The sequence below is a fragment of the Morchella importuna genome (genome assembly GCF_003444635.1).
Source record: "Morchella importuna strain M04M26 chromosome Unknown Morimp01GS001, whole genome shotgun sequence".
Lineage (NCBI taxonomy): Eukaryota > Fungi > Ascomycota > Pezizomycetes > Pezizales > Morchellaceae > Morchella > Morchella importuna.
This window is the reverse complement of record NW_025763398.1, coordinates 3486348-3513540: the sequence shown is the minus strand read 5'-3', so window position 1 is coordinate 3513540 and position 27193 is coordinate 3486348. Positions and strand designations below refer to the sequence as shown.

Below are 27193 nucleotides of genomic sequence, written 5' to 3'. Positions count from 1 at the left end.
GAAGAAGAGCAGCAGCAGCAGCAGAAGTAGTGTTAGTAGATGGAAGAAGAAGAAGAAGAAGAAGAAGAAGAAGAAGCTGCAGCTGTCTTATTATTTGAAACCGTGTCTAAGAGAAAAGCACCGCCGCCTAAAAACCCAATGTGTCCCGTTCTCCTTTGTACATACTACAGCTGCCGTTACCAATATTACCGCATGATGAGAGGGTGCAATTTCCCCGGGGCAACACACAGGGAAAGAGAGTGTGTGAATGAGAGAGGGACATCGTGAGAATCGGAGATTTACATACCCAGCCCACGAGTGATCGATAATAATAGGACCTATTCTGAGGGTTGAAGTCAGCATTGACTGCTCTATCTAGCTATCTCTTGCTAGATAGCTCTCCGGACAATCCCCCCAGCCCTCTTGGCATTGTCCTATTGACACCGCAGGTCAACCGACCGGTTCTTCTTCTTCCTCCGTATCTCACCATAACACTTCAAAGTCATTTGAAAAACAATTGGAGATGTCATCCTAAAGCCATATATCCATCGAGTCGACCCTTTCTCAGTCAAGTCTACAAACATGCATATAGCTAAGTAGGCATAGCCAGGTAACAGACTACCCGGGAAGGGCCCTTGGATATATCGATACCGAGGATCCCGCAGTAGCTCCAAGCCACCAGGGCCCCCTCATCCTCCTCCTCTTCCCCTATCCACCAGACCATTTTCGTACCTACACCCCGATAGCGTGCACTCCGATATATGCACCCCAGATGCAATCACAGCGCATCACTCGGCGGCAATAAGCACTCGCTAAGAACAAGCGAGCCGAACCACGTGGGGAGGAAACCTTAAAAGAAAATGGGGTTGATTTCCAGCTCCCTCTATCGATAGACATATCATACATCCGTCGAGTGAAATAAGAAGCGTGCTCGTTTTATACACCGCAGGTTTAGGGTTGTCCAGTACTTGCATCTTGGCCATGGACCGCCCATCAGCTGGATATATATATGGGACGAGGGGAGGGCTATCACTAGGACTTTGGGGGTGTTGTCTATACTGAATTTGGAGTAGCCATGGCAGAGAGCGATTCCGCCCCTCGCGTCCTTCCCTATCCTCAACAAAATCCCCAGAAATATATAGATAGCAGAAGCGCCACACATGCCTAGCCCAGGTGCCATCAGACATCACATTGGTTCTTCACCGGCTATGATTGGATTGGACCCCCTTATTCCGTTCCTCGTAGTTAGTACGTCATGAAGGATCACTCGCTTCCGTCAACCCTGGATGAGCACCTTTGTGGGGGGGCCAGGGATATTCTTATCGTTATTGCTATCGACATGTGTTCTTATCATTACTACATGCAGATAGCGCAGCTATGTACTCTAGCGAGGACCAAGAGCTCCCAGGGTGCGTTTGGATCCGGGGCAGAGTACATGTTTATTGATCACCCTGGTCTGACTCGCTGTGAATTAGAATTCCCAAGTGTCATTGTTATTGAATATTTCAAAGATGCAGTTTCTTAGTATACCTCGATCACATGTAGCCATATATGCGGGTTAGGACGGATTGTATACGTAACGGCCTTCGGACGGGGAAACCAAAAGTCTATAACCATGTCAATGATATATTCACCCGCAAACCGAGCCTGAGCTCAACCATCATCCCATTCTAACTACTGCCCCCGCCCGCCCGCCCGCCTGCATGCAACGAAAAAATTTACAAGTCCTTATTCCTGTTTTTAAAAAAAGAGAAGCGTAAAAGAAAAGAGAAAAAGAGAAAAAGAGAAAGGAAAGGAAAAGAAAAAGAAGGAAAAGAAGGAAAAGGCTATTTACTTATCACATACAATTGGAAAGAAATAAAAAAAGACAAACCCCATCCAACCAGCCAACCAGCCCAGCCAACCACGCAAAAATACAACCACCCTCTCTATCGTTTTTTCGCCACGACCGTAGCCTGATTCTGGCTCTCCCGCATCGCCGCGCGCGCCTGTCTGCTCCCTCCCAGCTTCGGCCCCCGCGGCTTCTTCGTCTCGTCCCTCTTCTTGCGGCTGTCGCCGCCTCTGCGGCGGCGCCGTGACATGAGCGCGTCTAGGAACTCGCGGCGGAACTTTTCCGCGATGCGGTCGTCTGCGGCGCCTTCTGTCTCGCGCTGCTCCTCGGACGGGTCGGGCTCGGTGTACATTTCCACTGCCGCTAGTTAGTCTTCCTGTATATATATGCAGCGAATGTAATAAACATACATCGACTCTCCTTGAGAACCTCCTCCACCAGCTTATCCCTCTGGATATCCTGACTATTGCGTCTTCTCCGCCCCTTCATCTTCTTCTTACCCCCGCTGCCGGCCTCCTCCTCCTCCGCCGCCCCCGCCGCCGCCGTCCCATCCCCCTGCAGCCGCCTTGTCGCCTCCTGCGTCCGCGCAATATTCCGCTTCTTCGTCTCCTCCCCCAGATCAACCTCATGCAGCTTCCCCAGTGTCGCTCCGCGGCCCTCCGGCACCACGGGCGTCCAGTACGCCGACCTACTCGCGCTCTCCCCGCCCGCGGGGGCGCTACTCCCGCTGTCGCCGCCGCCACCACCGCTGCCCCCCGCGCCCCCAGACGTGCCGATGCCGCGGCGCCGCTGCATCTCGCTGTCAATGTAGGCCATCATGTGCTTGTCGACGTCGAGGATCTGGCCCGTCTGGTGCGTGAACCTGTTGACGACGGCCTGGAGCTCCTCCTCCTCCTCCTCGGCGGCCTTTGATGCTGCGGCGGCGTCGTCGTCCAGCGGGCGGTGCGGTGCGGCTGTGGCCGTTGCCTGCGACGTCGTCGTCGTCGTGGTGGGCTTGGGCGCGGTGACCTCGAGCCCGCGGCGGGTGGGGCGCGTGAGCTTCTTGCGGAGGCGGAGGATCGTGGAGAGGTCTGGGGTCTCAGGGTCTGTTGGGGGGGAGGGGGGCACGGCGCTTTCGGTGGGTGGTGGTGGTGGTGTGGTGGTGGTTTGTGTGTTGGGGGCGGTGGGGGCGGTGGGGGCGGTGGGGGCGGTGGGGGCGGCGTCGGCGGCGTCGGGTGTGGTTTGGTCGTTGTCGTCATCGTCAGGCCGGCGGCGGATGAACTTGCGCTTCTTGGGGGGGGAGGGGCGAAGGTGGGAGCTTCGGTCATGGCGGTGTCGGTGGGCTCCATGGTCATTGGGGGTGGGCACGTGCAGTGTCAACTGTGTGAGAGGTGTTGCTGAAAAGGAGTGACTGGGGGGGGGGGGAGAGTGTGAACGAGTGAATGAGCGGAATATGGGTGAGAGCTGAAGAGAGCGAAGGTATTTGCTGTGTTTTGTAGGGCCTCTGGATCCTTGGTTGTTGTTTACGGTGTTGATGTGCGATGATGTCGTGAACGATGATGGAGGAAAAGGGAAGACTCGACACAGCGAAGAAGAAGAGAAGAGAAGCTTGAGGTACAGCCGTCACGTGAGTGGCGCTTAGCTGGATGGAGAGAGAGCGGCTATGCAGGGAAGGGCTGGCTGGGTGTGGCGCTGCGAGGCGAGGGAAGGGAAGGTTTGCATTGAGGGGCCGTGGGATGAGAGATGGCTTGCAGACAGCTCGAGTGCTCTCCCATGTTTCTCTCTCGAGTTCCACCATTCTCTCCCATTCTCTCCATCACTTCTTCCCTTCCCTTCCCTTCCCTTCCCTTCCTCTCTCTTTCCCTTTCCCTTTCCCTTTCCCTCTCCCTCTCCCTCTCCCTCTCCCTCTCCCTCTCCCTCTCCCTCTCCCTCCCTCTCTCTCTCTCTCTCTCCCCCCTCTCCCCCCCTCTCTCCCCCCACTTCCCCCGTCAATGGCCCTCTCCAGGCCCTCTCCTCTTACTAATCCCAGGGCAGAAGCATCCCTCTCCTCTCACGTGAGTGGCGTGCTCACATGTCCCTCGCTCCCTCTCTCCCCTCCCCCACCATCAGATAAAATCAATCAATCTGATAACATCTCTCCCTCCACTGCCTGATTCTATCCCATCTCGCACCTTGCATCTCTCAACCTCTTGCTCTCTCTCTCCCGCCCCACCACACAGCAGGACCCAATTGAACCCCCCTCTGTCTCGTCCCTCAGTTCACAATGTACAGAGTGGTCCCCCATTCCGCGTGGTCAACGCTCTGCACCCGCTGCTGGCGCAAGCAGCAGCAGCAGCTCCTGTTGCTGCTGCAGAAAAGACATCTTGCGGCCGCCGCCGTCGAGTCCCCGAAGCTTGGAGCTGCTGCTGCTGCTGCCTTCAACCCCGCCCTGCATTCCGCTCCGGGTGCGGGCTGGGAGGACAAGACCTTGAGGGACATCTTGTAAATTTCACCCCTTCAGTTTTCCTTTTTTTTTTTTAGAGAAGAAAAAAAAAGTACCCGGATATCTACACATCTGCTCTATCTTGCCTTGCCTAGTTTACCACATGTCATGTATCCTATAAAATTTAAATATACAATTCTTCTTTCTCTTTTTCTCCTGTTTTTTCCTCTTCTTTTAAATAAAAAAAACCAGAAAAGTGCACCAGCTAAAATAGTCATAAACCCTCCAGCGACAACCCCTCCATCTGGCGCGACTTCTCCGCCAAATCCCACAACCCCACAGCCCAGCACACCGGCCTCTTCCAGAACAAAGACCTCACCTCCGCCGCCGGCTTCAAAGACTACGCCGACCGCACCCTCCAGAAGGCCAAGCGGCAAGTCGACAAGATCCTCAATGCCTACACGCCCGACGAGCTTGTCCGCGTCGTGCGGGACCTCGACCGTCTGAGCGATCTGCTGTGCCGAGTCATCGACATGTCCGACTTTGTGCGGGCGACGCACCCAGACCGCAAGATCGTCGTGGCGGCGCACGAAGCCTACACCGTCATGTACGAGTACATGAATGTCCTCAACACCACCACGGGTCTCTACGACGCCCTGAAGCGGGCGCTGGACAACCCAGAGGTTGTGGCAAAGTTCTCGGACGAGGAGCGGGCGGTTGCGACGATCCTGTACAAGGACTTTGAGAAGAGTGGCATCAATCTTCCGGCCGGGGCCAGGCGGAAGTTCGTCGAGCTGTCCAACGAGATTGCGGAGCTGGGCCCGCAGTTTATCAATGAGATGGCGCCGGAGACGCATTTTCTGACGTTTGACTCGGCGCGGTTGAGGGGGATGGATCCTATGGTTGTGAGGGAGCTCACGAAGCGGGGGAAGGTGACGATTCCTACGATTGGGATGGCGGCGAACCATGCCATACGATCAGTAGAGGATGAAGAGGTGAGGAAGGAGATATATATAGCTGGCCATACGAGTAGCGCCCGGCAGATAGGTGTTTTGGAGGAGCTATTAAAGCGAAGAGCAGAACTTGCGGTCTTAGTAGGGCGTGAGACCTATGCAGAGGTCGCATTGACAGACAAGATGGCGTCCTCTCCAGGTCCGTGATATTCTTCACCCCGCCCTATACTTAAATCCCAATTTAACATTAGTCTACAGAAGCCGTAACCAAATTCCTCAACGCCCTCGCAGACGCCAACCGCCCCGCCGCCCAGTCAGAACTCGACGGTCTGGCACTCCTTAAAAAACAGTCCGGCCAATCATTACCCCTCCAACCCTGGGACAAAGACCTCTACACCGCCCGAATGATGCACGCCATCCGCTCCCGCCGCCGCGGCTCCGACATCCTCTCATCCTACTTCTCCCTCGGCACCGTCATGCAGGGCCTCTCCCGCCTCTTCAACCGCCTCTACGGCGTCCGCCTCGTCCCGCGCGAGACCCTCCCAGGCGAAACCTGGAACGACGACGTCCGCCGCCTCGACGTGATCGATGAGACCGACGGCCACATCGCCGTCGTCTACTGCGACCTCTTTGAGCGCGCCGGCAAGAACCCCAACCCCGCGCATTTCACCCTGCGCTGCTCGCGCCAGATCAGCGACGAGGAGTACCTCGCCGAGGCGCTCGAGGGCGCGCGCGAAGACGACGGCATGGCCTCCGTCCGCCGTCCCGACGGCACCCTCTACCAGCTCCCCACCATCGCGCTCATCTGCGACTTTGCGCGCGGGAACCCGGCGCTCCTCAACTTCCGCGAGGTGCAGACGCTCTTCCACGAGATGGGCCACGCCCTGCACTCCATGCTCGGCCGCACGGCGCTGCACAACGTCGCGGGCACGCGCTGCGCAACGGACTGGGCCGAGCTGCCAAGCGTGCTCATGGAGCACTTTGCACGGGCCCCCGAGGTGCTGGGCTTGTTTGCAAGACACCACCAGACGGACGAGCCGCTGCCGATGCAGCTGGTTGCGGAGCGGTTGCAGCAGGAGGAGCTGATGCAGGCGATGGAGACGCGCACGCAGATATTGCTCTCGCTGCTGGACCAGCGGTATCATTCGGGGCTGCCGCTGCAGCGCGGGTTCGACTCCACGGCCGTGTACCACGAGGTTGAGGGGCGGTACGGGCTGCTGCCAGCGGCGCGGGGGACGTCGTGGCAGGGGTTCTTCGGGCACCTGTTTGGGTATGGGGCGACGTATTATGCGTATCTGTTTGACCGGGCGATTGCGGCCAAGATATGGAAGGACGTGTTTGAGCAGGACCCGCTACGGAGGGACTCGGGCGAGCGGTATAAGGAGGAGGTGCTGAGGTGGGGGGGCGCGAGGAGCGGGTGGAGGAGTTTGGCGGGGGTGCTGGGGAAGGCGGAGTTGGAGGAGGGGGGGAGAGGGCGATGGTGGAGGTGGGGGAGTGGGGGAGGGAGCTGAAGTGAGGAAGGTGGGGGGAGTAAGATACCATGATATATAGATAAATTACTATTACTTGGCTATAGCTAGATGCGCATGTGGTTTCTCCTCTTTTCTTTTTTCTTTTTTCTTTTTCTTTTTTCCTTTCTGTTCTCCGCCCTTCTGTAGGTTATCAGATCGTTGGTGGACCTTGGTGTTGTACATATAGATTGTACTTTTATGATTTAGGCTATAGTATTTGTGTTTTGGTGGTATGATTGTTCAGTCCCGTTCTCTTGTGTTCGATGGACATTGGAAATAAGTAAACCAACGAGTGATCCCCCATGATGCCACAAAGCCACCACCACTGCCAGCATGGGGTTAGATATCCAGCTACATGTATTACGTATAGACCCTATTGCAGATATACCGACTCTACGTCGTCCAACCCATCCAGGGAAGTACTCGAGCGTCGGTAATGGCTAGGAATCACCTGGCTCTGCTCTGTATATTTAATGAGCCATAAACACTTCCCACCACCCGCTCCAAATGCCACGGCCCATAAGCGTGCTACACAGAATACAAGCGCCAAAAAAGAACACTACCCGCGCGCTCTCAAGGGGCAAAGCTATCAGATGTGGCACAGCACACACACGTATCCTCGTCTCGTACCTAGGTATCCCTTACAAATACATGTATGTGGTTTACTAAAGTACTCACCATAGTATCCATATCCAGTTCTGCCTGGTAACACCACCCCACTTCCACCACCGTGGTTTGAGTCCGCGCATATCTCCTCTCCGGAGTTTGAGGCCTGCTTGCACGGTCTTGTAGGGCTTATCTTTTGATAAGAGCGACTTATCCTGCTAGCGACTATCCGAGCGTACCTCTCAGGGAGCTATATTATACATAGAACCAGACTCACATCTAGATGGGTTATCATCAATCATGTCCGTCTTTTTCTTCCTCGTGCCGAGTCGAGTGATGTCCTGTGATCGACTCCTTCAAGGCGAGTGATAGCCCATGATCCGCCACATACAGCGAGAGGTAGAAACAGAGGCCTAAAAACAGGGTTTCTATGGGAAAGCCAATAGGACTCCTCCCATATTTCTACCTCTCGCTGTACTGTTAGTGTTCTGGATATTGGGGATAATTACTCTACTTTATATAGTTTGTTACGGCCTCGTACACTTTTTTTTTTGTATCCAACAAAATATTCAGCTAACGCAGCTTTTCATTTCGTGCAGCAGCAGCCCATAAACCCATCCCAAATTTAGAGACACCAGAATCCATACGAACGAAAGCAAGAAAAAGAAAGAAAAAAAGGATACAAAATACCTCCCACAGACGCATAGCAAGCAAAAACCAAAACAAAAAGTGAGCGTAAACATTAAGACAAGACAAAAAGGAAAAGAGAAAAAAGAAGCAGCAAACAAAACGAAATTAGATCCAGTCCGCATCTAATAAGACTTTTTCTTCCCCGGCCCTCTTCGTTCTCGTCAACGATTTCATAAGACCCATCTAACTGCCCAAGTATAAAATACTGATGAAAAATAAGCCACAGTCAGCACTGTACTAAGAGATAGGCTTTAGTGGTGTATCGCTAGCCACACCCAGCCGCCTAATGCGATCTATACAGGTTACAATTTGAAACTCCAAACAAGAACATCATCCTAGCACTACATGCCGCCAACAGGCCCATGCACCCCCCCACCTCCTCCGTACCCACCTCTCCCAAATGAAGCACCCCCACCTCCCCACGGTTGTTGTTGTTGTGGTTGATGTGCCTGGTATGGCAACCCTCCGAATGATGGGGCGTTCCTATCAAAACTTTGCATGCCTGGCTGAGATCTTGTCACGTTCATTGGGACCCCTCCAACAGCGGGAGGGTTCCAGCCAAGCCCCGGTTGTGGAAAGCGGTGCTGCGCTATATTATTGTTGTTGACAGCATAGTTAGAGGGGGCATTGTAAGGGTGCCTATTCCCAGATGCAGGGACAGGAGGCGTGTGGTGGTGAGAGTTGTGGGATGACTGTTGTGGTACAAAGCGGGGAGGATTAGTGAACGGAGGATTCGCCATTACGTTATGTTGTTGTTGGGGGGGAGGGCCTGAGGAATTGAAGTGATTTGGCTGCTCAAAGAAATTATTACGATGCTGCTGTTGGTGCGGATGCTGATGCTGTTGTTGTTGCTGTGATTGCGATTGCAGCTGCAGCTGCAGCTGCAATTGCTGCTGTTGCTGCTGCTGGTGGTGATGGTTTTGAGGCTGCTGCTGTTGTGGCTGGGGGTGTGGCTGGGGCTGTTGCTGAGGGTATCCAAGATGTCCCATATTTACTGGATTTTGTGCGTTGAACCTGTCATTTGGCGTTTGAAATTGACGGTGGGGCGTCACTGGAATATAAGGCTGCGGGGTGAAATTATTATTGGGAGGGTTGAAATTTGGCATATTCGGATTGAAACTAGGGGTATTTGGATTGAAGCGCGGCTGTAAAGGCATGTGCGAGTTTTGGAACTGTAATCCCGGGTTCTCATATTGAGGGTAATAATTTGGATTGACCGCAGGAACCGAAGGTGACAATATAGGAAAGAACTGAGAGCGGCCAGAAAAATCATCAGGCTGTTCTTGTCTTCTCTGCTTATCGTTCTGCTTAGTGGGCGGAGGCGTCTCAGGGGGCGATACAACAAAGTCTTTGAAGATGCGTTCCCGAGCGGCCCTGTAGGCTTCCTCTCTCTCCTCTCTGCTACCTGTTCGTGCCGAACCATCTCCAGAGGATGTTTCAGAAGATGGTTTTTTCGGTGTATTTGAGTTCCGATGCTCGGGAGGTGTATCAGACCCCTTTTCGGAACGTGTTCGCCGCATAATTTTCATAGGGGCAGCAGATCCATTAGCTGCAGAATTAAGCTGAAGAGCCGCAGTTGGTTTGTCTCCTAATCTTACAGGAGGGCTAAAAAAAAATCTAAGTAAATAAAAGTTCCTCAAATGTCTGTTTGATTGGAGCCCATACATTCTGGCGTGTTGACCTCTGTAAAATCTGACACTAGCGCCGGTGGCATCCGCAATGTGGGTAAGTCTGTAATATTCAGCCATTTTATGGGCGAGCAGACGTTGATAAGCATTGATGGGAGGCAGGTCAAAAACATCGCAGCTGCATTTGATTAGGTTTAATCTTTCCACATATGACCAAGCTGAACGTACATATTGTCTTGGATGAAATTAATGACATCGTGTTCCAGTCTTATCACAAACAAGCGATCACGGGGGGTTTCCAAAGCGTTTAAGAGGCGCTCATCGGGTTCATCAATAAGCATTGGAACTACGGGCTTGAGCTGGTCGGCGAAAGGCTCGGGAGATTGGGACTGCGACGACACGACTATCACTGGGGAGGAGTCTGCACAGTCGGATGTGACAGAGCTATGTTCACTGTCGCGGGACACAAGTCCTGGAACATGGCCTTCTGGCTGACTGGAAGCTATATTTTGTGACTGGGAGCTTGTAAGCAACAAAGGCATACTTTTGGGGGTATCTCGGAAGCAGGTATACCCACAGTAGCTGATTCAGCAGGGTTTCCCTGTGTGGCCACCGAAGTATTTCCAGTGGGCTGGCACAGATCCGAGGTACCGTTATGAGGAGATGGTTCTCCGCTTACGGTAGCATGACTAGTTCCTAAATTGAGACCTCCCAGAGATTCTTGAATTAAGGAAATATCTTGGGGGCAAGAGCGAGGCTGCTGTGCGCCTTGTTCAAGTGGGGTTGAAATAGGGTAGACATCGTGTGAGATTGTGGAGGTAACAAGGCTGTTTTTATTACTGTCATGAGCGATTTCGGCGCTGGCGTTCACTGGTATGGGAGAATCCGCCTGGGATTCTTTCGCATCCATAAGCTGTAAATGAGAAAACAATGTTAGCACAAATTTAGGAGGCCAGCGTGGTGCAAATGAGAGATTACCTCAAGACCACTGTCAGAAGGGTTGACGGGGATATCAACTGCAATAGTTGCTGTTGTGGTTTTTGTTGAGGCGTCGGCGGTGGTGGTGGTGGTGGTGATGGTGGTTGTGGTTGCGGTGATTGGAGCCGTAGTAGCAGTTGAAGAAGCTGAAAGAACAGGAACGGGTGATGAACTAGACATGTCCGCCAAAAGCTATACAGCTGGACAAAAGACGAGAACTAAACCAAGAAAGCTCAAAAAGAAGTTGTTGGAAATTGCGATGCTCCCGAGACATGCTCCAACGAACACATTTGCGAAAGGTCGAAGCAAAGTGGGGTGTAGCAGCAACAGGGGGGAGAGGTCCAGATGAAGGAGGAAGGCGATGAAGCCTGGGAGGAAGGCCAGGTTTTAAGTGCAAAGAGAAAGGGAGAACATGTAGTAAAGATCCGAGGGGAATTCTTTTATTTTAATATAACTACTGTAAGGAAGATAGGAAAGACCTCCTTCGAGTAAAATAGAAGAATGAGATTGTGGACCTGGGTGGGGGTGGGGAGCAGGAAGAGTGAGAGAAAAGACTTCAGTGTTGCCTGGCCGCCAAACTTTCTTGTTGCCCAAAGTGATTTAGTGCTTGGCAACCGCCGCGATAGGCTCTTTAGAGATCTGATACATAGATCTGATTAGTCAGCCAATGAGGATCGAACGGTGCATTTGTGCACTCCCGTTTTGGCAGTTAAGGCAAAACGAAAGAAAGCCCGATTTACGAGTTTTTTGTATGCTTAGCATACATGTATGTGCGTAGGTAATGAAAGTAATCCGAGACCTACATATACCTACATCTTATTCCCAATTTTTTTTTTTTGGCCTGTTGAACGGCCCTGGTGGAGAGTACCTACAAAACGGAATAATGTATGACCTACAAGGTATCGTCATGTAGTCACATACATGTAGTCACTGACACACATACACCTGCACCCCAGAATATCTTCCATACACAAATTCGCCTTGGATTATTCTGCTAAGAGAGGGTTAAAGATATTCCTTCAATTACTTACACTAGCACTCCTCTAAGACTTAATTCTCTCCTATATTGGTACACATATATCGTTTCACTGTCAACAACATCCCTTCCTTCATCGCCTTTCTCTTCTATTCTTCAATCACTCCCCGTCCTCCACAAATTTCTTCCTTCTTTCCAGCAATGTATCGCTCTAGGGGCCCTTTTGCCCCTTCTGCCTCGTCGTCTCGTGCTTCTACTTCAACAAAGTGCCAGAAATGCCTTAAGCTTGGTATTTGACAACACAGCTCTCCTCTCTGTCATCCCTTCACGCCAGACTATTTGCTGATCAAATTGATAACCATCTAGGTCATTATAGTTTTGAATGCAAAGCTGCTGCTAGTGAACGCCCATACGTCTCTCGCCCTTCGCGGACTCAGCAACTACTGAATCCCTCCCTACGCCCAGCTCTTACAGAGTCGACTCCCCCTTCGGATGCAGTCATACTCAAGAAGAAGGGGACCGCAGACGAAATATTGAAATCGAAACAAAAAGAAAGGGAGAGGGACCGTGCACTAGACCGAAGTGACCGCGGCCGCAAAAGGCGGCGAGAAAGGTTGGTGACTCCTTAATCTTGTACCATGACCATCTCTAAACTCTTCAACATAGTCCATCGCCTGGCGCTGCATCACGTACCCGTTCGATTTCAACAGGGTCAACATCCTCGTACTCCAGCATCTCTTCGGGCCGCTCCCCTACACCACCAAACTACTCACAAGACCGCGCAGTAACCCATAATCCCCCCCAAACCCGCCGTCGTAGTAATTCGCACGCCCGAGATCATCATGAACGATCTGTTCGCCGGAAATACCGCGATTCACCATCCCCCGGTCGGAGAGGCCGTAAAATGAGTCCAACCGATTTCTCCAAGAAAAAGACAAGGAGCCCCTCCCCGAGACGAGCAAGACGAAGGTCATTCTCGCCAGTCGAAAATATGTCTGTTTCGCCGGCGAGAAAGGGAAATGGTGGACCCATAGTGAAGAGATCAAGTCCGCCTAGGGAGAGAAGCTTGAGTCCATTCACGAGGAGAAAACTTCTTACAGAACAGATGCGGAGAGGGCCAGGATAGATAAGCCTTAAACAATGGCTTTAGCAAGAAAAACTTCCCTTTACACCTCATTATTATTATTATTTGAAGTATCTCTTATTCATCTTGGGCACTGTTTTTATATTTTTATGAACTGGCCGCTGCTGTTATTCTTTCAGCTAGCTTCAATTACGCGTTTTAGCGCAACACACATTATTGTACATTATACCGGTTATGCCCCTTGCCCATCTGGAATCGTCACTGTAATTTTACATGCATAAAAGAAAGAGAAAGGTACAAAATATGAAAAACATGTTATTAATTTTCAATTTCCCCTCCGATTATTACGTTCCTGGTCATAGTTCCTCACTATCACTGTCCCCCTCCGCAGTTTCCCTTTCCTTTTCGGCTTCCCTCTCCCTCTCCATAACCATCGCCCCTAAGTTCCCCTCCACTCCATCCATCTCATCTCCGTGTTCTTTGTTTTCGACCTTCTTCTTGGCCTCTTCAATCCTTGCCCGGATAATCTTTGCGATGGCCACATCCGTTTTCATATCCAGCTTTTCCAGCTTCTTGTCAACATCTCGCTTTAAATCCCAATTCGGTTTCTTGGGTTGTAGGCTAAAAAGGTCGATCGCTTTATCATTTTTTTCGTCCGCCAGCTGTTGCTCCTTAGTTTTGGTAACAATTGCTTCTGCAAGGTCCTCTAGAGTGTCGACACCTTCCGTTGGGGCTTGTGCAAATCCCATCTTTGGCGCACGTGATTCTATGTCATAATTGCGCCCAGAGAGAAGGTGAGAGGTAGCTTTTTCCCCCGAGGGCGAGGATGATTTTGAGAGCGCCTCTAATGCGGGAGCATCAGGAATTTCTGTATCTGTATCGGTAGAGGCGGTTTGTTTGCGTTTTAACGAATTGAGTTTTGCAAGACGTTCTTTGCGCGCTGCAGCTGCAGCATCGAGTGAAGCTATTGACGACATCACAATTGGTTCTAGCTTATGTTCGTATTTTTGGCGGGAATTTGTGGTATTGAGGTGAAAGCTTTGAGGTTTAGAAGCTCTAGGACCCTTGAGAGCGCGAGGTGAGGCTCACACACGCCAAGTCACTCGAAAACCGGGTAACATTGAAAGTTTCCCACATTGAGAAGCAGAAAGAGAAAAACCCTCACGGCGAAACGGATGAAATAACTGCATGAAGACGCCTCTTCTCCTATCGAACAATGCGTCAATGTCGTTGGGCCTTCTCTCATTGTCGACCCGACGGTCATATCCAACCGTACCGTCCTTTGCGCCGAGGTTGCCTTGGAATTCGATAACAGTGGTGGGGGCGGGGGCGGGGATTCATATCAGGAGAGTTTTGGGTCAAGGTGAATATATCTCCCAATGTTAATTCAAGGAGTGGGGGCGATTCAATTAAATTCAAGAAACCTGGGAAGAGAGAGACTAATGGGTTAGATAAAAGCCTCAACAAAACTAGATCTGCGACCATTACAAGAACTTAAATCAACCTCACCCCCAAGACCACCACCACGCCGAGTTACATACACTCCCCGAATACCCTTAAGGAAGCCGGTCATCCCGAAAAAGCCAGTCGCTCCGAGGAAGCACCGAGTAACTGCTGCGCCTTCTCAAGAGCCTTCTCGGGAGCAGTTAACAAGGAAGTCGCCAAGAAAACGCAGCTCGGATGCAGTGGCCGCACGGCGTCAAGCACACACGAGTCCAGTGGAGTCGGTGGCAGATAAGGTCTTGAGGGAAGATATGGACGATGGATTCGCAATGCGTGGAGTATCTTGCTTGGTTCGGGAATACTCTGAGGATAGGCTTCGCAGACTTATTCCCTTGATTTTATCTGAAGGGCACAGTTCTAAAGCAATGGCAAAAGGTTGGGCAAAATTAGATCCGAAAGAACGTCGTCATGGCGTTTTGATAAGCGTTGCTGGATATCTCCTCCAAGAAAAATGCCCTAAGATCTGCATGAGACTAATAGAATGTTGTATCCATGATACACATGTACCAAATCCGGAAGATATTTCATTGGTGATGGAGTATCTGGTTGCGATGGAATTTCGGGTTCAGAAGGGAAATAGACGGTGGTTACCACCACCGAGGGAAAGGACTGAGAAAAGGGCTTCGAGATACATCGAGCTGCTCATGCAAATGCTACAGGTAGACTATGGGGGTGCCCTCAGTCTACGGCAGTCGACGATATATAGGCTTATTCAGGGTGCATCCTTGGAGGGAGTTGAACGGCTTTATGATGTTGTCGAAAAGTCCAGGGTGATTCTCACCACCGATACTATTTTACACTTCATTCATCGATTATCGGAACCTGAGAAGTGGTCTAGAGCCTATTCAATCCTCGAAAAGCTTACGGGGGATCCCAAAAGGAATCTGAACTTCCCGCAGGTGTGGAAGGGATTTCAGACGATGTTCTATAAAGCGACCTTCATTGGCGAGGAAGAGAGCAGCAAGGTTATCCGGATGATGCTCCAGTGCGGAATTGGGCCTGGAACAACATCCTACAACATACTCATGAGCAAGGCTGTTCGCGATAATGACGATAACAGCTTAACTGGAATATTTCGACAGATGTTCGATAGCGGTTTAAGACCATCAATGGTTACATTTGGACTTCTTCACAATTTCTATAAGAATAGAAACCAGGAGCAAGAACGGATAAACGTCATTCGGGATGCTATGCAGTTGGATAGAAAACTCAACCGTGTCATTGCCACAGACATCCTACACGCTAAACTCAAGGCTACCGAACATTACTTTCCGGTCCTGGAGGAATACCTAAACTTTTTCAACCCGGGACCTCTCATTCCCCTAGGGATTGCCCCTGCGGAACTCGGTAATCCACGGCGACAAGCCATCCAGGACAGACTTGAGCCAAACCATAAGACAATTGCCGTAATGATCCATGCATTCACTATTCATGAGAAAGACTCGTCGGCAGTATGGGCAGCCTACAAACGCTACCGCAGTATTGTCAGAAACGAAGAAAGTGAATATTGCGAACCCATTCGTAAAGCCGGTTGCTATATACCGAACTCCTACATGTTTGCGCTTGGACAAAATGTGGGCACTCTTCAGTATGCTGTGATGATCATGGAGGATATGCTGAAGCCCGACTCTGTTATTCACCCAAATGTTCATTCTTGGTCAATTTTAATGCATGCAATGGCGAAGAATGGGAAGGTCGAGCATGCGGAGCAGGTTTTGGGCGCGATGCGGCGGAAAGGCATCCAGCCGAATGTTGTCACTTGGACTTCACTGCTGTCAGGATACGTGAGGGTTCAGAGCATACGAAGGGCAGGGGATGTTTTGCGAAGGATGGATGAACACAACGTGAAGCCGAGCGGCCATACTTTACGTCTATTGAAAAGCATTGTTGATTCCGACGAACTTGCAAAAGGCATGATGCCAGACGGGGAGTCCGAGAATCTAGGGGAACAAACGTTCGTGGTTAACGGTCCCCTAGAAATAACGGAGGGTCCGGAAGAAGAAAAAATAGATAGGAAGATGACGGAAGATGAGATCGATAGGCTCCTGATGAGGGATGGTGAGGTGAGCAGAGATATGGAGCTATCACAAATGTAAAGATCGTACTTTGTATACTTTTGTAATACTTCATGTAAATATGATGAGATACATGGGAGGGTTTGTTATGAAGTACATAGTAGATTGCTCTGTTTTGTTTTATACCATAGATGAAAGGACTTTTACATTTATATAATTAAACTTGTATCATTTCTTCAAACGCTCTTTACACCGCTGTTGCAGTACCACAAGATCCTTTTTGTCGGCGCTCTGCATCAAATCACCAACAAGCAATGCTCTTCCAGCTAACGCATATGAGCGCTCAAAGTCTCGAAAGTAATAACGCTCCTCAGCCGCAGCTTTAATCTCAAGCGCCTCCTCTTTAGAGGATGGTATGTCTGTGAGTGATGTGGAGAATTCTAGTCTCCTCTCTGCCTAGTTTTTGCACAATTCAATGAGCTTTTACCCTTGGTAATAGAAAGGTATCCTTGGGGGGTATACCTGCTTGATTTGACACACTGGGTGCCATAACCGTTTCTCTGCCTGAAACGCCTCCTCGGTTTGGTTGAGCTTTGCTTGACGGTCCCTTTGGATGGTGTTCTCTTCTTCGTCAGAGAAATCAAAGCCGCAGAGAGGATCCTCCTCCATTTTTGTTTATGATGTTGGGTTATGCAGTTGTGTTGTGAGGTGTAGGTACTGTAGGTGTATAGTTACATGTAGTTGCAAAGTTTGTGCGAGTCCAGGATTGTTGCCGCACTAGGTTCCGCAAAGTCGAAAAGCTACATGATTGAGGTTATATTTCGACCAGTCCTGTTCTCAATAGATGTACCCACTCAGGGATATAATGAATATTTCAGCAACTCCTATGGAGTGATTCTAATCTTAAACGCTCGTTAATTGGCATTTAAGGTGTAGCACAATTGCAAGAGTTGGCTACAAGCATATCATATCATTTCCGTTATTTCCACCTATAAGATAGTTGGGTTTCCAGGGAAAGGCCCGATTGGGGCTTCAACTGGTTACTTGTTTTTCAATAACTGGGAATTAACTAATATCACAATCACTGCAGTTATGTTGTTACTAGTTATTGTTACGGTGTTATAGTACGTATGGCCCACCCACTAAATTACATTAGGACTGAAGTATTTAACGGCTCTTATATAAATACCTCGCCTGCCGAATTCATTATTACACTACCGCAGTAGATATTTATGTAGTTACTAGTGAGGAGCGGCCTCCGGCCGCATATGAAATTAACCATCAGTTCGAGGAACTGCTGATAACTAAAGGAATGTGTATGTATAAAGATCCGGCCCTGTCCAATGGCTCGGATATGCGTGGGATTCGATGTAATGAAAATAAACATCGATATGTAATTCACGCACGCATTCGGCGCTACCTGTAATGTAGTTGCGAATAGCAGGGCCATTACCACTATCAAAAACCCTAACCTGTCTGGACTTTGTAACAAATAGTAGTACATGTACCTATATAGCTTGTCAATGTAGTTAATAGATAAACATACTGTATGTACATGCATCTAGGAAATTAGTAATATATATTTAATTAGGGTATCGAAATATCTATAGATCTACCACGGTAGTGAACAGTATTTAATATTAAGTCGCTTTATATAATTATCGCCTCTTTACAATTTTGGTAAATAAATTTTCTCAAACAACTATCCCCCATATATGCATAGCTACTAAAGCTTACGAGGCCCGAATAATGGGGTCCCCGGTTTTTATCTAGACAAAACCAATCCTTGGGTATGTAGAGTACTGCAGCTCAAAGTTCGGTTCGGTATATATCTGGCCCAGTTTGAAGAAAATCGAAGAGTAGGTAGGTAGACGCTGACTTCCCCAATTATTCATAACACTATGCTTTGATGATTCCGATATATCTTTCTGGTTGTGGTATGTCAATGACTACATCTTGGGTATTAATACATGTAGGTAATTCGATTTGACGGATAAATGGTTACCTTTAAGCTGAAATGTTATAGAATGAAATCTCACGTCTATAATCAAGTCGGAACCAATTTCAGGTTAAAATATTGTAATTGGGGCCGTATATCGCGTTCTTGGTGGCTCTTAAGATATCGATCATCAGGTATCACTCGGTCGATCGATCGTGAGTTTTTAATTCGATTATCGTGAGTCGGTTTTTCACACGTATTTATCGACTCGATTGACCTAGCTTCTATTGACTAAAGAAAAGAAACAAACCGGCAACCCCAATATCATGGCCAGCAATCCAGGTACCTCCTTAATAAAAAGACGATAAGACACCCCTTTGTTAGGCGGGCATGTGCGACTTCCGGAATATATAGACGAAGACCACCCTTTCGCTGTAGGCAAACTAACAAGCAAGAAAGCTTCAGCTTTCTGTACCCATAAAACGAACTAGGGAAAAATATTTGTAGTCGTCGGACAAGTAATTCTTGGCGAATCATATCTATTCGCGATAAATTAAAATATTATTCTTCCTCAGACGCCTTTGATCGGCATCTCCAAAGAGGCAACCATAACATATATGGCAATTAGAGATACAGGTGTCACTGAAAGGTTGCACTGAAAAACTCTATTACTTTTGATTGGGACTTTTGCCAGACATTTCATTTATTTATCATGAAGCAAAAAAAAAAAAGAGAGGGAGAAAGAAACCAAATCCAAAACGAAAAATTGTTTAAGAACGGGGCTTCTCCTTCTTCTCCTTCCACAGACTGTAACATCAATTAGCTTTACATCCATACCAGAGTTGGAATCGGGGATACCTACGCGGAAAGACCAACACCGGAAACCTTGACGACCTTGAAACGAACACCGGGAATATCACCCTTGGCCTTTCCCTTACGTCCGAAACCGGCGAGCAGGACCTCGTCGTTCTCATCAACAAAGTTCAAGCAACCATCATTGGGGACTATTACACCAAATTCCCCGTTAGCCGTCAATTCCTAACCAATTACTGCGCCCCATCTCCATTGCTGTTCCTCATCCTTTCCCCAAGCTGTCCAACTCCCCACCTTCCCAACCACATATTCGCCACCCATGTTCGGAGTAGAGGATTTCATACCGAAAGCGGTGACCTTCTTTCCGTTCTTGATAAGCTGTACCCTGACACACTTCCGGATGGCAGAGTTAGGCTGCTTGGCCTCGACACCGACCTTCTCGAGGACGATTCCCTTGGCGTGAGAGGATCCACCGAAGGGAGAAGACTTGAAGGCAGTTCCTAAAAGTCTCTTCTTGAAAGACTGATCGGCCCAGCGACTGCAAGTGTGTTAGTAAATATCTTTTAAATTGTCGATGCCGAGCTGTAGTGAAGGAGATTCGTACTTGTCACGGCGGTGGGTGCGGAGCTTGCGCGCGGCGTTGAGACCTCTTGGTTTACCTCTAGAAAAACGCGAAAAATCGTCAGTAATCCCCTACATCATTTTAACAAATGCTTGGATCTTTATTTAACTCACTTTCCCATCTTGAGTTATTTGGTGGTTGTTTCTGGCTGGGAGATTGTCGTGATGTCCTTGAGTTGTCGCTGGGTGTATAGAATGTTCTGTGTGGTCTGCGTTATCGGATTGTGGGCTAAGAACAGGGTTTAGACCCTAGCAAGGGTGGATGTCAGTCACGCTGAGTCAGGTAACACATTACCCTGCCACGGAGTGAGTACCTACAACAACTGACCAAAGGGATTGGACAGGCCACTAAGTACACCATATAGTGTCATATCTATCATTATTCCACCGCTGGAGCGCTTTACACATGTATCCAGGTGTATTGGTGTTCTTACATGAGATGCTGGCCTAAGCTACATGTAGAGTACACACGCTGAATACTGAGAATATTTTAATAAAGTCCGTATTAGTGCCTGTGTAAGTCTCAAAATACGGCTTCAGATCTATCACGGAAAAGAAGGTTGAGATCAAGTACTAGCGGGTAGGGGTAAGTCTGTTGACAGTGAGAACTGTTGCAACCACGGCCACTGTCAACAGACTTACCCCTACCCGCTAGTACATGTAGTAAAGGCATCATGTGCCTGTCTTTGCTGTTAGGTGATCAAGATCTCTCAAGGTCACCTTTTTCCAATAAACCCGACTGACAGTGTTACACACTATTCCCAATGGGTCTAAACCATGTGGTATTTCAGATACATGTACTCTACGCATGAACTCCTGGGTCTTCTTCTTCATGTGTAGGCCTTCTACGTATCACATGAAAGAGGCCAGTTATTATTTTACCAATACAGCGAAAGCTTGCTATAACGGTACTTTCTATAAGGGCAATCTCTCTATAACGGTAGCACTTCTCGGTCCTTTTTGCCTGGCTTTCAGCACCAGCACCTCTAATATAAGGGTAATCTCTCTATAACGGTGCCAAATTCCGGTCCCGAGCGTACCGTTATAGCAAGCTTTCGCTGTATATCGTTGGATCACCTGATTATAATTATTGCGAAGCAGCTTATGTAAGTAGTATGTGTGTGGTAGATCCAGCGAGTGATAGCGTGTGCATCATTTGGATACATGTACCGTACATGTACTCTAAAATGCAGCGCTAGAATTGAATAGGAAAGATAGATGTGTCTTTCGAGTAGTGGAAATCTCTCTCTAATCTTATACCCTGCCTACATGTAACTACATATACCTCGGTCTTGTACTCTGCCGTACTGTAACCCGTATTGTATACCTCGTTCCATTGGGACGTAATCAGTGACTGCAGGCTTGAAGTCTCAGTAGGTATTGATGTTGATTCACGTGCACGCGTACACCTTAGGTAAAGTATAAAATTCCGGAAATGCTTGTGTTACCAGTGCAGGTTTATCGGGCCTGCCGATTCCGGCGTCTTTCATCCGGGTTCCCGACAATCCTCACATGTATGGCTCGAGAAGCTATGGTAGGTGTGTAAACTTCGGCGTTTGCAGCCAATCAATCTATAGGAATTGGGAGATCTACCCCCATAATGGTACTAGCGCCTAGTCTGACGGTGGAATTTTCTTTAATTCCCATATAAAAAAAGTTCCTCTGATGTTGACACACCCACCCCCTATGCCTTCTCGCGCCATATGTATGGTACATCCCAAATGGTCTCTCCGCATTGATACATGTAGCGGGTATATTGTTGAATATGCTTACTTATCGTTATAATAACTTTCGTAAGTCCGGCTCTCCACCTCTATTAGGGACAAAAAAAAATCATGTTCAATTGTAAACATGTAATGGGGGTGATAGAATTTGAAGTAGAGTAACGATTTAGCGGGCCGCAGTGTGAAGAGCGGCATAGACACTTGTATGTAGCCTGGAAAGCTACATGTAATTCACATTAGCCCTCTTCAGCCAGACCGACGGAATCCCCCCCCCCGGAGCCTGTCAAAATGTGAGTACAACATCACAGCTGCATTTATCCGTGGAGTAACTTAATCCAATATTCGGATCCCTCCAAAAGCATATATATGAACTCCTGCGATAACGGTTACCTTTATTCTAGTATGTAAACGCCAATAGGCCCCCTACAAGCATTTCATTCTCAGCTGCAGGCACTCGCATATCTGGAACATGACGAATTCATGAACCAATTGTTGTTCATCGTTCAAACACGTGTGCAAACTTCTCTAAGGAAAAAGCAGTTTCTATTTGAAAATCCGGGGAGCAAGGGTACTCTAGCAATTGCACTGGCCTGACTACCTCATACTCTGGACTATTCCCTCGTGGAGCACTTATGCAGCCTCGATGGCATCAAATAGTTTTGAGAATCTACCGTTTGATTTTGATACCAACTTAACCGGCACATGTCGGAGTATGGTATTTATGTATGGTACGGCTTTAGATATTTGTTATCATTAACCGTCGATCTTGACCGACCTGAAAACACTTATCCGAAGGATTGCCGACTGATACGTACTGCGTGAATTGCTGGATGATATTCGAAGTTTAAGTATGCAACCATCTTCCAAAGAGATGAGGTGAAACACTCAGTTATCTTTGAGCGGGGATCTCGGCGACAGGACAAAAACCAATTTTTTTTTTGCAGTGGTTCGCCATGATGTTTTCTACTACCGCAGAATCTCAGGAATAACGAATCGAACTGGGCTGGAATACCACTTACCCATTGGTCAAGACGACCAAAAGTTACGCTTTGGGTTTGTCGGATTGAGGCTCAACAAGCATTTGACCAATCCGAAGCAAAATATTCCAGTCCAGTTCGATTCGTTATTCCTGAGATTTTGCGGTAACGCGGGCAGAGTTCAAGTTTTTTTAGTTGCCGAGATACATGGGTTTTGACTAGAGCAAAGCCCCCTTTCTGGCTGGCTTTAGTGATCGCATGATGGATGATGCTAGGATGTTGGCGATGAGCTTCGTCTAGCGGCTCAAGCAAACAAAGAACGTTATTCTTTCAAAGTCTTCAAGCTCGAACAAACGATTTATCATGACGTTGAAGGGATCTGAGTCAAGGGGAACATCTCAACCCTAATAGGCTTATCTAGGAGTCCAGTTTATAGAGTACATTTGAATGGATGAGCTAAAAATACATGTACCAGCGACGTAACAAACCAAGATCCATCATCACCAAGGGTTGGTTGGCTAGAGTATAGGCGCTTGTAGAAGCTAAGTCCCTGGGAAAGCTGAAATTAAAGACAAAGACGCGTTTACGTACCCGGAACAGTAAAGGTGATGGCAAAGCTCGATTCGTATAGGTGTTTTTGGATTGGCGTTATGATCGAAGCTCGCCATCGACAATTACCACTTTTCTTTTGCTCTTCACGACTCAACCCCCACAATCAAAATTTTCGTAACAATCACCATCACTACCAAAGGTGTTACCTATTCATTTCCCTTTCCTCTTCTTTGCGTTCTTCTTACACAACTTTCAACACCAGCTGACAGTTTCCTCTCTGCTAAAGCTTTCAGAAGAACTCGTATATAAATACATGTAATTAACTATAAATCTCTCTAGGAATTCCACCAAAGAAACGTCTCTTTGAGAGATTCCATCCATACATCAGCGAGGCAGCTTTGCAGCTGCCGGAGTGTGTCCGTTACACCCGAAGATTCTAGATCATCCCTGTCTACCTTGCTGCACGACTGCGTCTCGTTGCATCTTACGCTCCCAGATTCTGCAATTGCTCCCGTGCTCTTCAAATATTTATCATCTCGCCTCTGACACCCTTATTTTCTTAATTGTGATAAGGCGACAGCCGGACTCGCGAACAGATACTCATCAACTCTCATTTCCCACCGCCCATTACACTCCTTTCCTCCGGTCGCCGCTGATTGAAGCTTATCCGGCCTTATCTGCCTCCTACAGCCCTCAATTCTTCAACAAAGTTTGCAGTGTGTCTACATCCTACTACATTCACTACACATCCGATGAAATTTGGAGAGGCGCTTCCCCAGCGTTCCGTACCGGAATGGCTCCCTTGTGAGTATTTACTCACCCCTTGCTCCTTTTGTCCCTTTATCTGGAAATTAATTACTGATCTATAAAATCTTTAGATAACCTTGATTATAGCGAAATCAAGCAACTAATAAAACGATACACCACCGGAAAACCCCTTGTACAGGTACCGGAGCTGAAAACGGGGTTTGAAGATGAGTTCTTTGAGATTTTCATGGACCAGTTGGGAAGGGTATGGAGCTCTTCACTACATTCTCCACCAACGACAAGAACTGATCTTTTTCATAGATCGATCTATTTGTTAAAAGCAAAGCTGGTGAAATCGATCGCCGTATAGGTATGTCTGAGATTTGTTAGATAGCGACCTCCCCGCTGACGTGCGCCAGTTCGCTGCAATAAACAAGTTGCACCACTTCGTAGACGGGACCCAACAGACGGATTTACGTCTCGAAAAGCGAGTCGTTACGCAAAAGTTGAGCAAGAGGTTGAACGGTAAATTCGCTCCAAATTCATCCCATCCTAGTGGGGTACGACAGGTTGTGTTACAATGAACTGACTTAGATATCTAGTGTGAGCTACGAAATCCAAAGTTTATCCCGCTTCGTGAATGTACAGCATACCGGCTTCATCAAGCTTTTAAAGAAATATAAGAAATGGACTGGTTCATCACACCTCACGACTCGTTTTCTCCCCATCCTGGAGTCGCCCACTTCCTTTCACAAGATTGATTTTGAAAAAAACGTGTTGGATCTCTCGGATCTATTGATTGTTGTACGGAGTGGATTCGATTCTTTCAAACTCGCGGCCCTGACTGGGCAGTATAATCGTTCCCCCAAAGAGACCACATTTAAAGACAGCCAATCTTGTGACAACGGCAACTCTCACACAATAACATCTGAAAGCCAAGCTTATATTGATACTGTCTTGGCCATGTCAGCTTCGAGTGGTGGTAACGGCGGAAAGGCGACATTCTGGGTTCACTACGACCATCTTATCGAGGTTCAAGTGCTTCTAATGAAATATTTGACACTGCAGACAACATCGCCGTCTTCTAGCATCCCATCAACGCCGCTGGCACACAGAGACTCGTGGCTTGGGCCTGTCGGGAAGGACGATGAGGTTGGTGTGGTAGTTTTGGATGATTTGGATAGCTTTTCTGATGTACAAAGCACCGCCACTATCGCCGAAGTCAACAAGGCTGGGCTGCGAACTGCAGGACAGATTAGATGGTGTTCCAGAGATTCGGAAGCTGTTGTCGTAGTTTCAGATGCTTCCTCTACAATACTAAATGGCAATGATGCCCATTCTGGAGAGACACTAGAAGTCAAAATGAAACGAAAGCACGTCCAAGGGTTACTTGAAATGGTGTCGCCCGGGTCCGATTCATATTTTGAGTTGGCGGACGCCGGAGAGGCGCCCAAATTGAAAGAAATCAAGGGGTGGTTTGCCAGACACAAAAATGTTGCGCCTTTAGTCAAAATTTTGACGAAGCGTACAAGATTTGCAGACACTCCGGACGGTAGTCCAGTCTGGGCTCTCCTTGACTGGGATATCAGAATGTTCAAAATCACAAAGGGCATGCAGTGGATGAACGATCCAGGAGTAGATGATCTAGGAAGGGGCTTAAGAAACGGGACTACAATGAAATTTCCGCATGCAGTGCTTGAAGTGCAGTGGGAAGGGGAGGAGATGCCAGGGCTTGTGAGGGAACTTGAGACCAGCCATATGGTTAGTTTGCCACGTGGGGAGTTGCATTAAGTAGACACTAACTGATTTTGTTTAGGTTGAAAACGTGAGAGGATTCTCACTCGACGTGCATGCAGTTGCAGAGCTCTATCGACCAAAGAAAATGACTGCACCATTTTGGGTAATAGAGCCCTTTCCCCTGTGTATTATGCCGAATTACTAACACTTAAATAGGTATCGGCATTGCAGAAAGATATTCGAAAAACACCAATACACACACCGCGACACAGTCGGCGGAGTTCAGCACATTTAATATTTGCCCCAAATTCAAAAGCAGCATCAGTCGGGGGATCAACAGCGGCTCATGATTTTACTGATGGGTTTGATTCTTCAGCGACAGCGTATGAGAGTGGCTCGGGCACTGGTTACCGGAACGGAAGGAAATACAACAGGACCAAAAGTGGACTATCTGAAATCGAAAGCATCGGTGGTGAGCGCTACTGGAGCGAGTTTAATGATGCTACGGACAACGAAGAGGAGCCTTATACAATAATCGTCAGTCGCAAAGCATCCTCCGATGATGGGTTTGATGATGATGACACACTTGGGGAGTTTATCAAAAAAGGCTTTGTTTCTACAGGAATCAAAATACAAAGGTTCTTTATCCGGAGCCCCGAGACGAGAGCAGAACGCCGGCCTCTCCTACGTAAACCAAGCATGACAAGCTCTCTGTCTTCAGGCGAGGTTGATGTGGAAACGGGAATGTTATTAAGTACTCGCTCTGCACACCGGCGCCGCGCTGCATCTTCGCGGTTTGATGTTTCACAGTCTTCGACCTATAGAGCAGACATTTATTGTCTTGCGGGTTCTGTTTTCATTCTTTCTGTTACAGCCATTTTGGCAATGAATTCGACCATATTAAGTCATAAGCACAAATGGCGTAAAAGAGGGTTTACGGTAGATATCGAAGTTTGCAGTGCTGTGTTGGTTGCTTTGATAATGGCAGGAACAGGTTTAGTGATGTTTTTAACGAAACGATTGAGGGTTGGGGTATTGTATCAAGCGATGGTATGGTTGGCCTTTGCTTCAGTTTGCATTGGGAGTGGTGTGATCTTTGCTATCGTGGGAGAAAGCGAAGTTTGAATGGTTGAGATGGTTGGCCCTACGGCAAACAGAAACACCAGACGCAACACGCAGCATCTTGTGATGGATAACAAATGCAAGGGCCAACCGCGACAAAGTGATGATAATGACTTTCTTTGCTTTTTATTGGGTTGTTCATTTTTATTCCCTTTCTCTTACATTCTAGTTTGCATAGGTCATTCATTAGATAAGCCTAAGGAAAGGCAAAGGGCTCGGTGCTCGACCGGAAGATTCGTCAGGTGTGTTCTTTTTTCTTGCTGCGCTTCCTTTCGTCTCCCCAATCACTTACAGCTACGTACTGTCTCCTTGGTTTTCTTTCTTTCTCCCTCTTTCCTCTTTGCACTGTAGCGACTGTAGTTCTGTTTTTGTACAGAGCTTGTTATTTTGCCTTCATCTGTTTTGTTTTATAATTGTTAAAGTGGCTATACATAGCGTGTTGGGAGTCACGGCGAAAAGGGATAGCATATATCGATTTATTGTAATAATTACATATCCACACACGCATGTATATACGAGCTCTATGAAGCTGCCTGCATTGGTAGAACCTGTATGATAGACAAATACAGTAAGCTTAGAAGGCAAACCGAAAATCAACTAAAATCATGATGTATTTGCCGTAGGGACTCCATACGCGTACGTAAATACGCACATGCTATATTATTTAGAGTCGGATATCGTTGCAACCAAATGCTTACTAAAAACCCCGACCTTTTAATTAACGACTGAGTACTCGTCTATTCATAGCGTTTGTGAACACCACCGCTATTGCATGCCATACAAAAGGTTGTCTTGGCTATTTTTTG

The 27193-nt window shown here is 48.1% G+C and overlaps 9 protein-coding genes across 9 annotated transcripts; 4 read left to right on the top strand and 5 right to left on the bottom strand.

The window, feature by feature from the left end:
* Window positions 1-1907: 1907 nt before the first annotated feature.
* Window positions 1908-3587, bottom strand: LAJ45_00895 (uncharacterized protein; the record flags this gene model as incomplete). Its single annotated transcript, XM_046110494.1, has 3 exons — window positions 1908-2167; window positions 2221-3186; window positions 3317-3587. The coding sequence occupies 3 exons, from the start codon at window positions 3585-3587 to the stop codon at window positions 1908-1910; spliced, it is 1497 nt and encodes a 498-aa protein (XP_045977187.1).
* Window positions 3588-4052: 465 nt separating this feature from the next.
* LAJ45_00894 (uncharacterized protein) lies at window positions 4053-6675 on the top strand (the record flags this gene model as incomplete). Its single annotated transcript, XM_046110493.1, has 3 exons — window positions 4053-4270; window positions 4501-5363; window positions 5423-6675. The coding sequence occupies 3 exons, from the start codon at window positions 4053-4055 to the stop codon at window positions 6673-6675; spliced, it is 2334 nt and encodes a 777-aa protein (XP_045977186.1).
* A 1637-nt stretch (window positions 6676-8312) lies between these two features.
* LAJ45_00893 (uncharacterized protein) lies at window positions 8313-10757 on the bottom strand (the record flags this gene model as incomplete). Its single annotated transcript, XM_046110492.1, has 5 exons — window positions 8313-9576; window positions 9637-9777; window positions 9828-10114; window positions 10177-10512; window positions 10578-10757. The coding sequence occupies 5 exons, from the start codon at window positions 10755-10757 to the stop codon at window positions 8313-8315; spliced, it is 2208 nt and encodes a 735-aa protein (XP_045977185.1).
* Window positions 10758-11754: 997 nt separating this feature from the next.
* On the top strand, window positions 11755-12679 carry LAJ45_00892 (uncharacterized protein; the record flags this gene model as incomplete). The annotated part of the gene is made up of 3 exons (XM_046110491.1): window positions 11755-11842; window positions 11920-12166; window positions 12220-12679. 3 exons carry the CDS (start codon window positions 11755-11757, stop codon window positions 12677-12679), a joined length of 795 nt encoding a protein of 264 aa, XP_045977184.1.
* Window positions 12680-12993: 314 nt separating this feature from the next.
* On the bottom strand, window positions 12994-13614 carry LAJ45_00891 (uncharacterized protein; the record flags this gene model as incomplete). Its single annotated transcript, XM_046110490.1, has 1 exon — window positions 12994-13614. One exon carries the CDS (start codon window positions 13612-13614, stop codon window positions 12994-12996), a length of 621 nt encoding a protein of 206 aa, XP_045977183.1.
* A 247-nt stretch (window positions 13615-13861) lies between these two features.
* LAJ45_00890 (uncharacterized protein) lies at window positions 13862-16236 on the top strand (the record flags this gene model as incomplete). The annotated part of the gene is made up of 2 exons (XM_046110489.1): window positions 13862-14000; window positions 14096-16236. 2 exons carry the CDS (start codon window positions 13862-13864, stop codon window positions 16234-16236), a joined length of 2280 nt encoding a protein of 759 aa, XP_045977182.1.
* Window positions 16237-16383: 147 nt separating this feature from the next.
* On the bottom strand, window positions 16384-16824 carry LAJ45_00889 (uncharacterized protein; the record flags this gene model as incomplete). Its single annotated transcript, XM_046110488.1, has 2 exons — window positions 16384-16611; window positions 16678-16824. 2 exons carry the CDS (start codon window positions 16822-16824, stop codon window positions 16384-16386), a joined length of 375 nt encoding a protein of 124 aa, XP_045977181.1.
* A 2040-nt stretch (window positions 16825-18864) lies between these two features.
* Window positions 18865-19650, bottom strand: LAJ45_00888 (uncharacterized protein; the record flags this gene model as incomplete). Its single annotated transcript, XM_046110487.1, has 5 exons — window positions 18865-18901; window positions 18957-19098; window positions 19252-19445; window positions 19512-19568; window positions 19643-19650. The coding sequence occupies 5 exons, from the start codon at window positions 19648-19650 to the stop codon at window positions 18865-18867; spliced, it is 438 nt and encodes a 145-aa protein (XP_045977180.1).
* A 3883-nt stretch (window positions 19651-23533) lies between these two features.
* On the top strand, window positions 23534-26943 carry LAJ45_00887 (uncharacterized protein; the record flags this gene model as incomplete). The annotated part of the gene is made up of 10 exons (XM_046110486.1): window positions 23534-23585; window positions 23660-23793; window positions 23850-23898; window positions 23948-24053; window positions 24131-25289; window positions 25345-25428; window positions 25482-26059; window positions 26254-26315; window positions 26566-26629; window positions 26823-26943. 10 exons carry the CDS (start codon window positions 23534-23536, stop codon window positions 26941-26943), a joined length of 2409 nt encoding a protein of 802 aa, XP_045977179.1.
* Window positions 26944-27193: the final 250 nt, after the last annotated feature.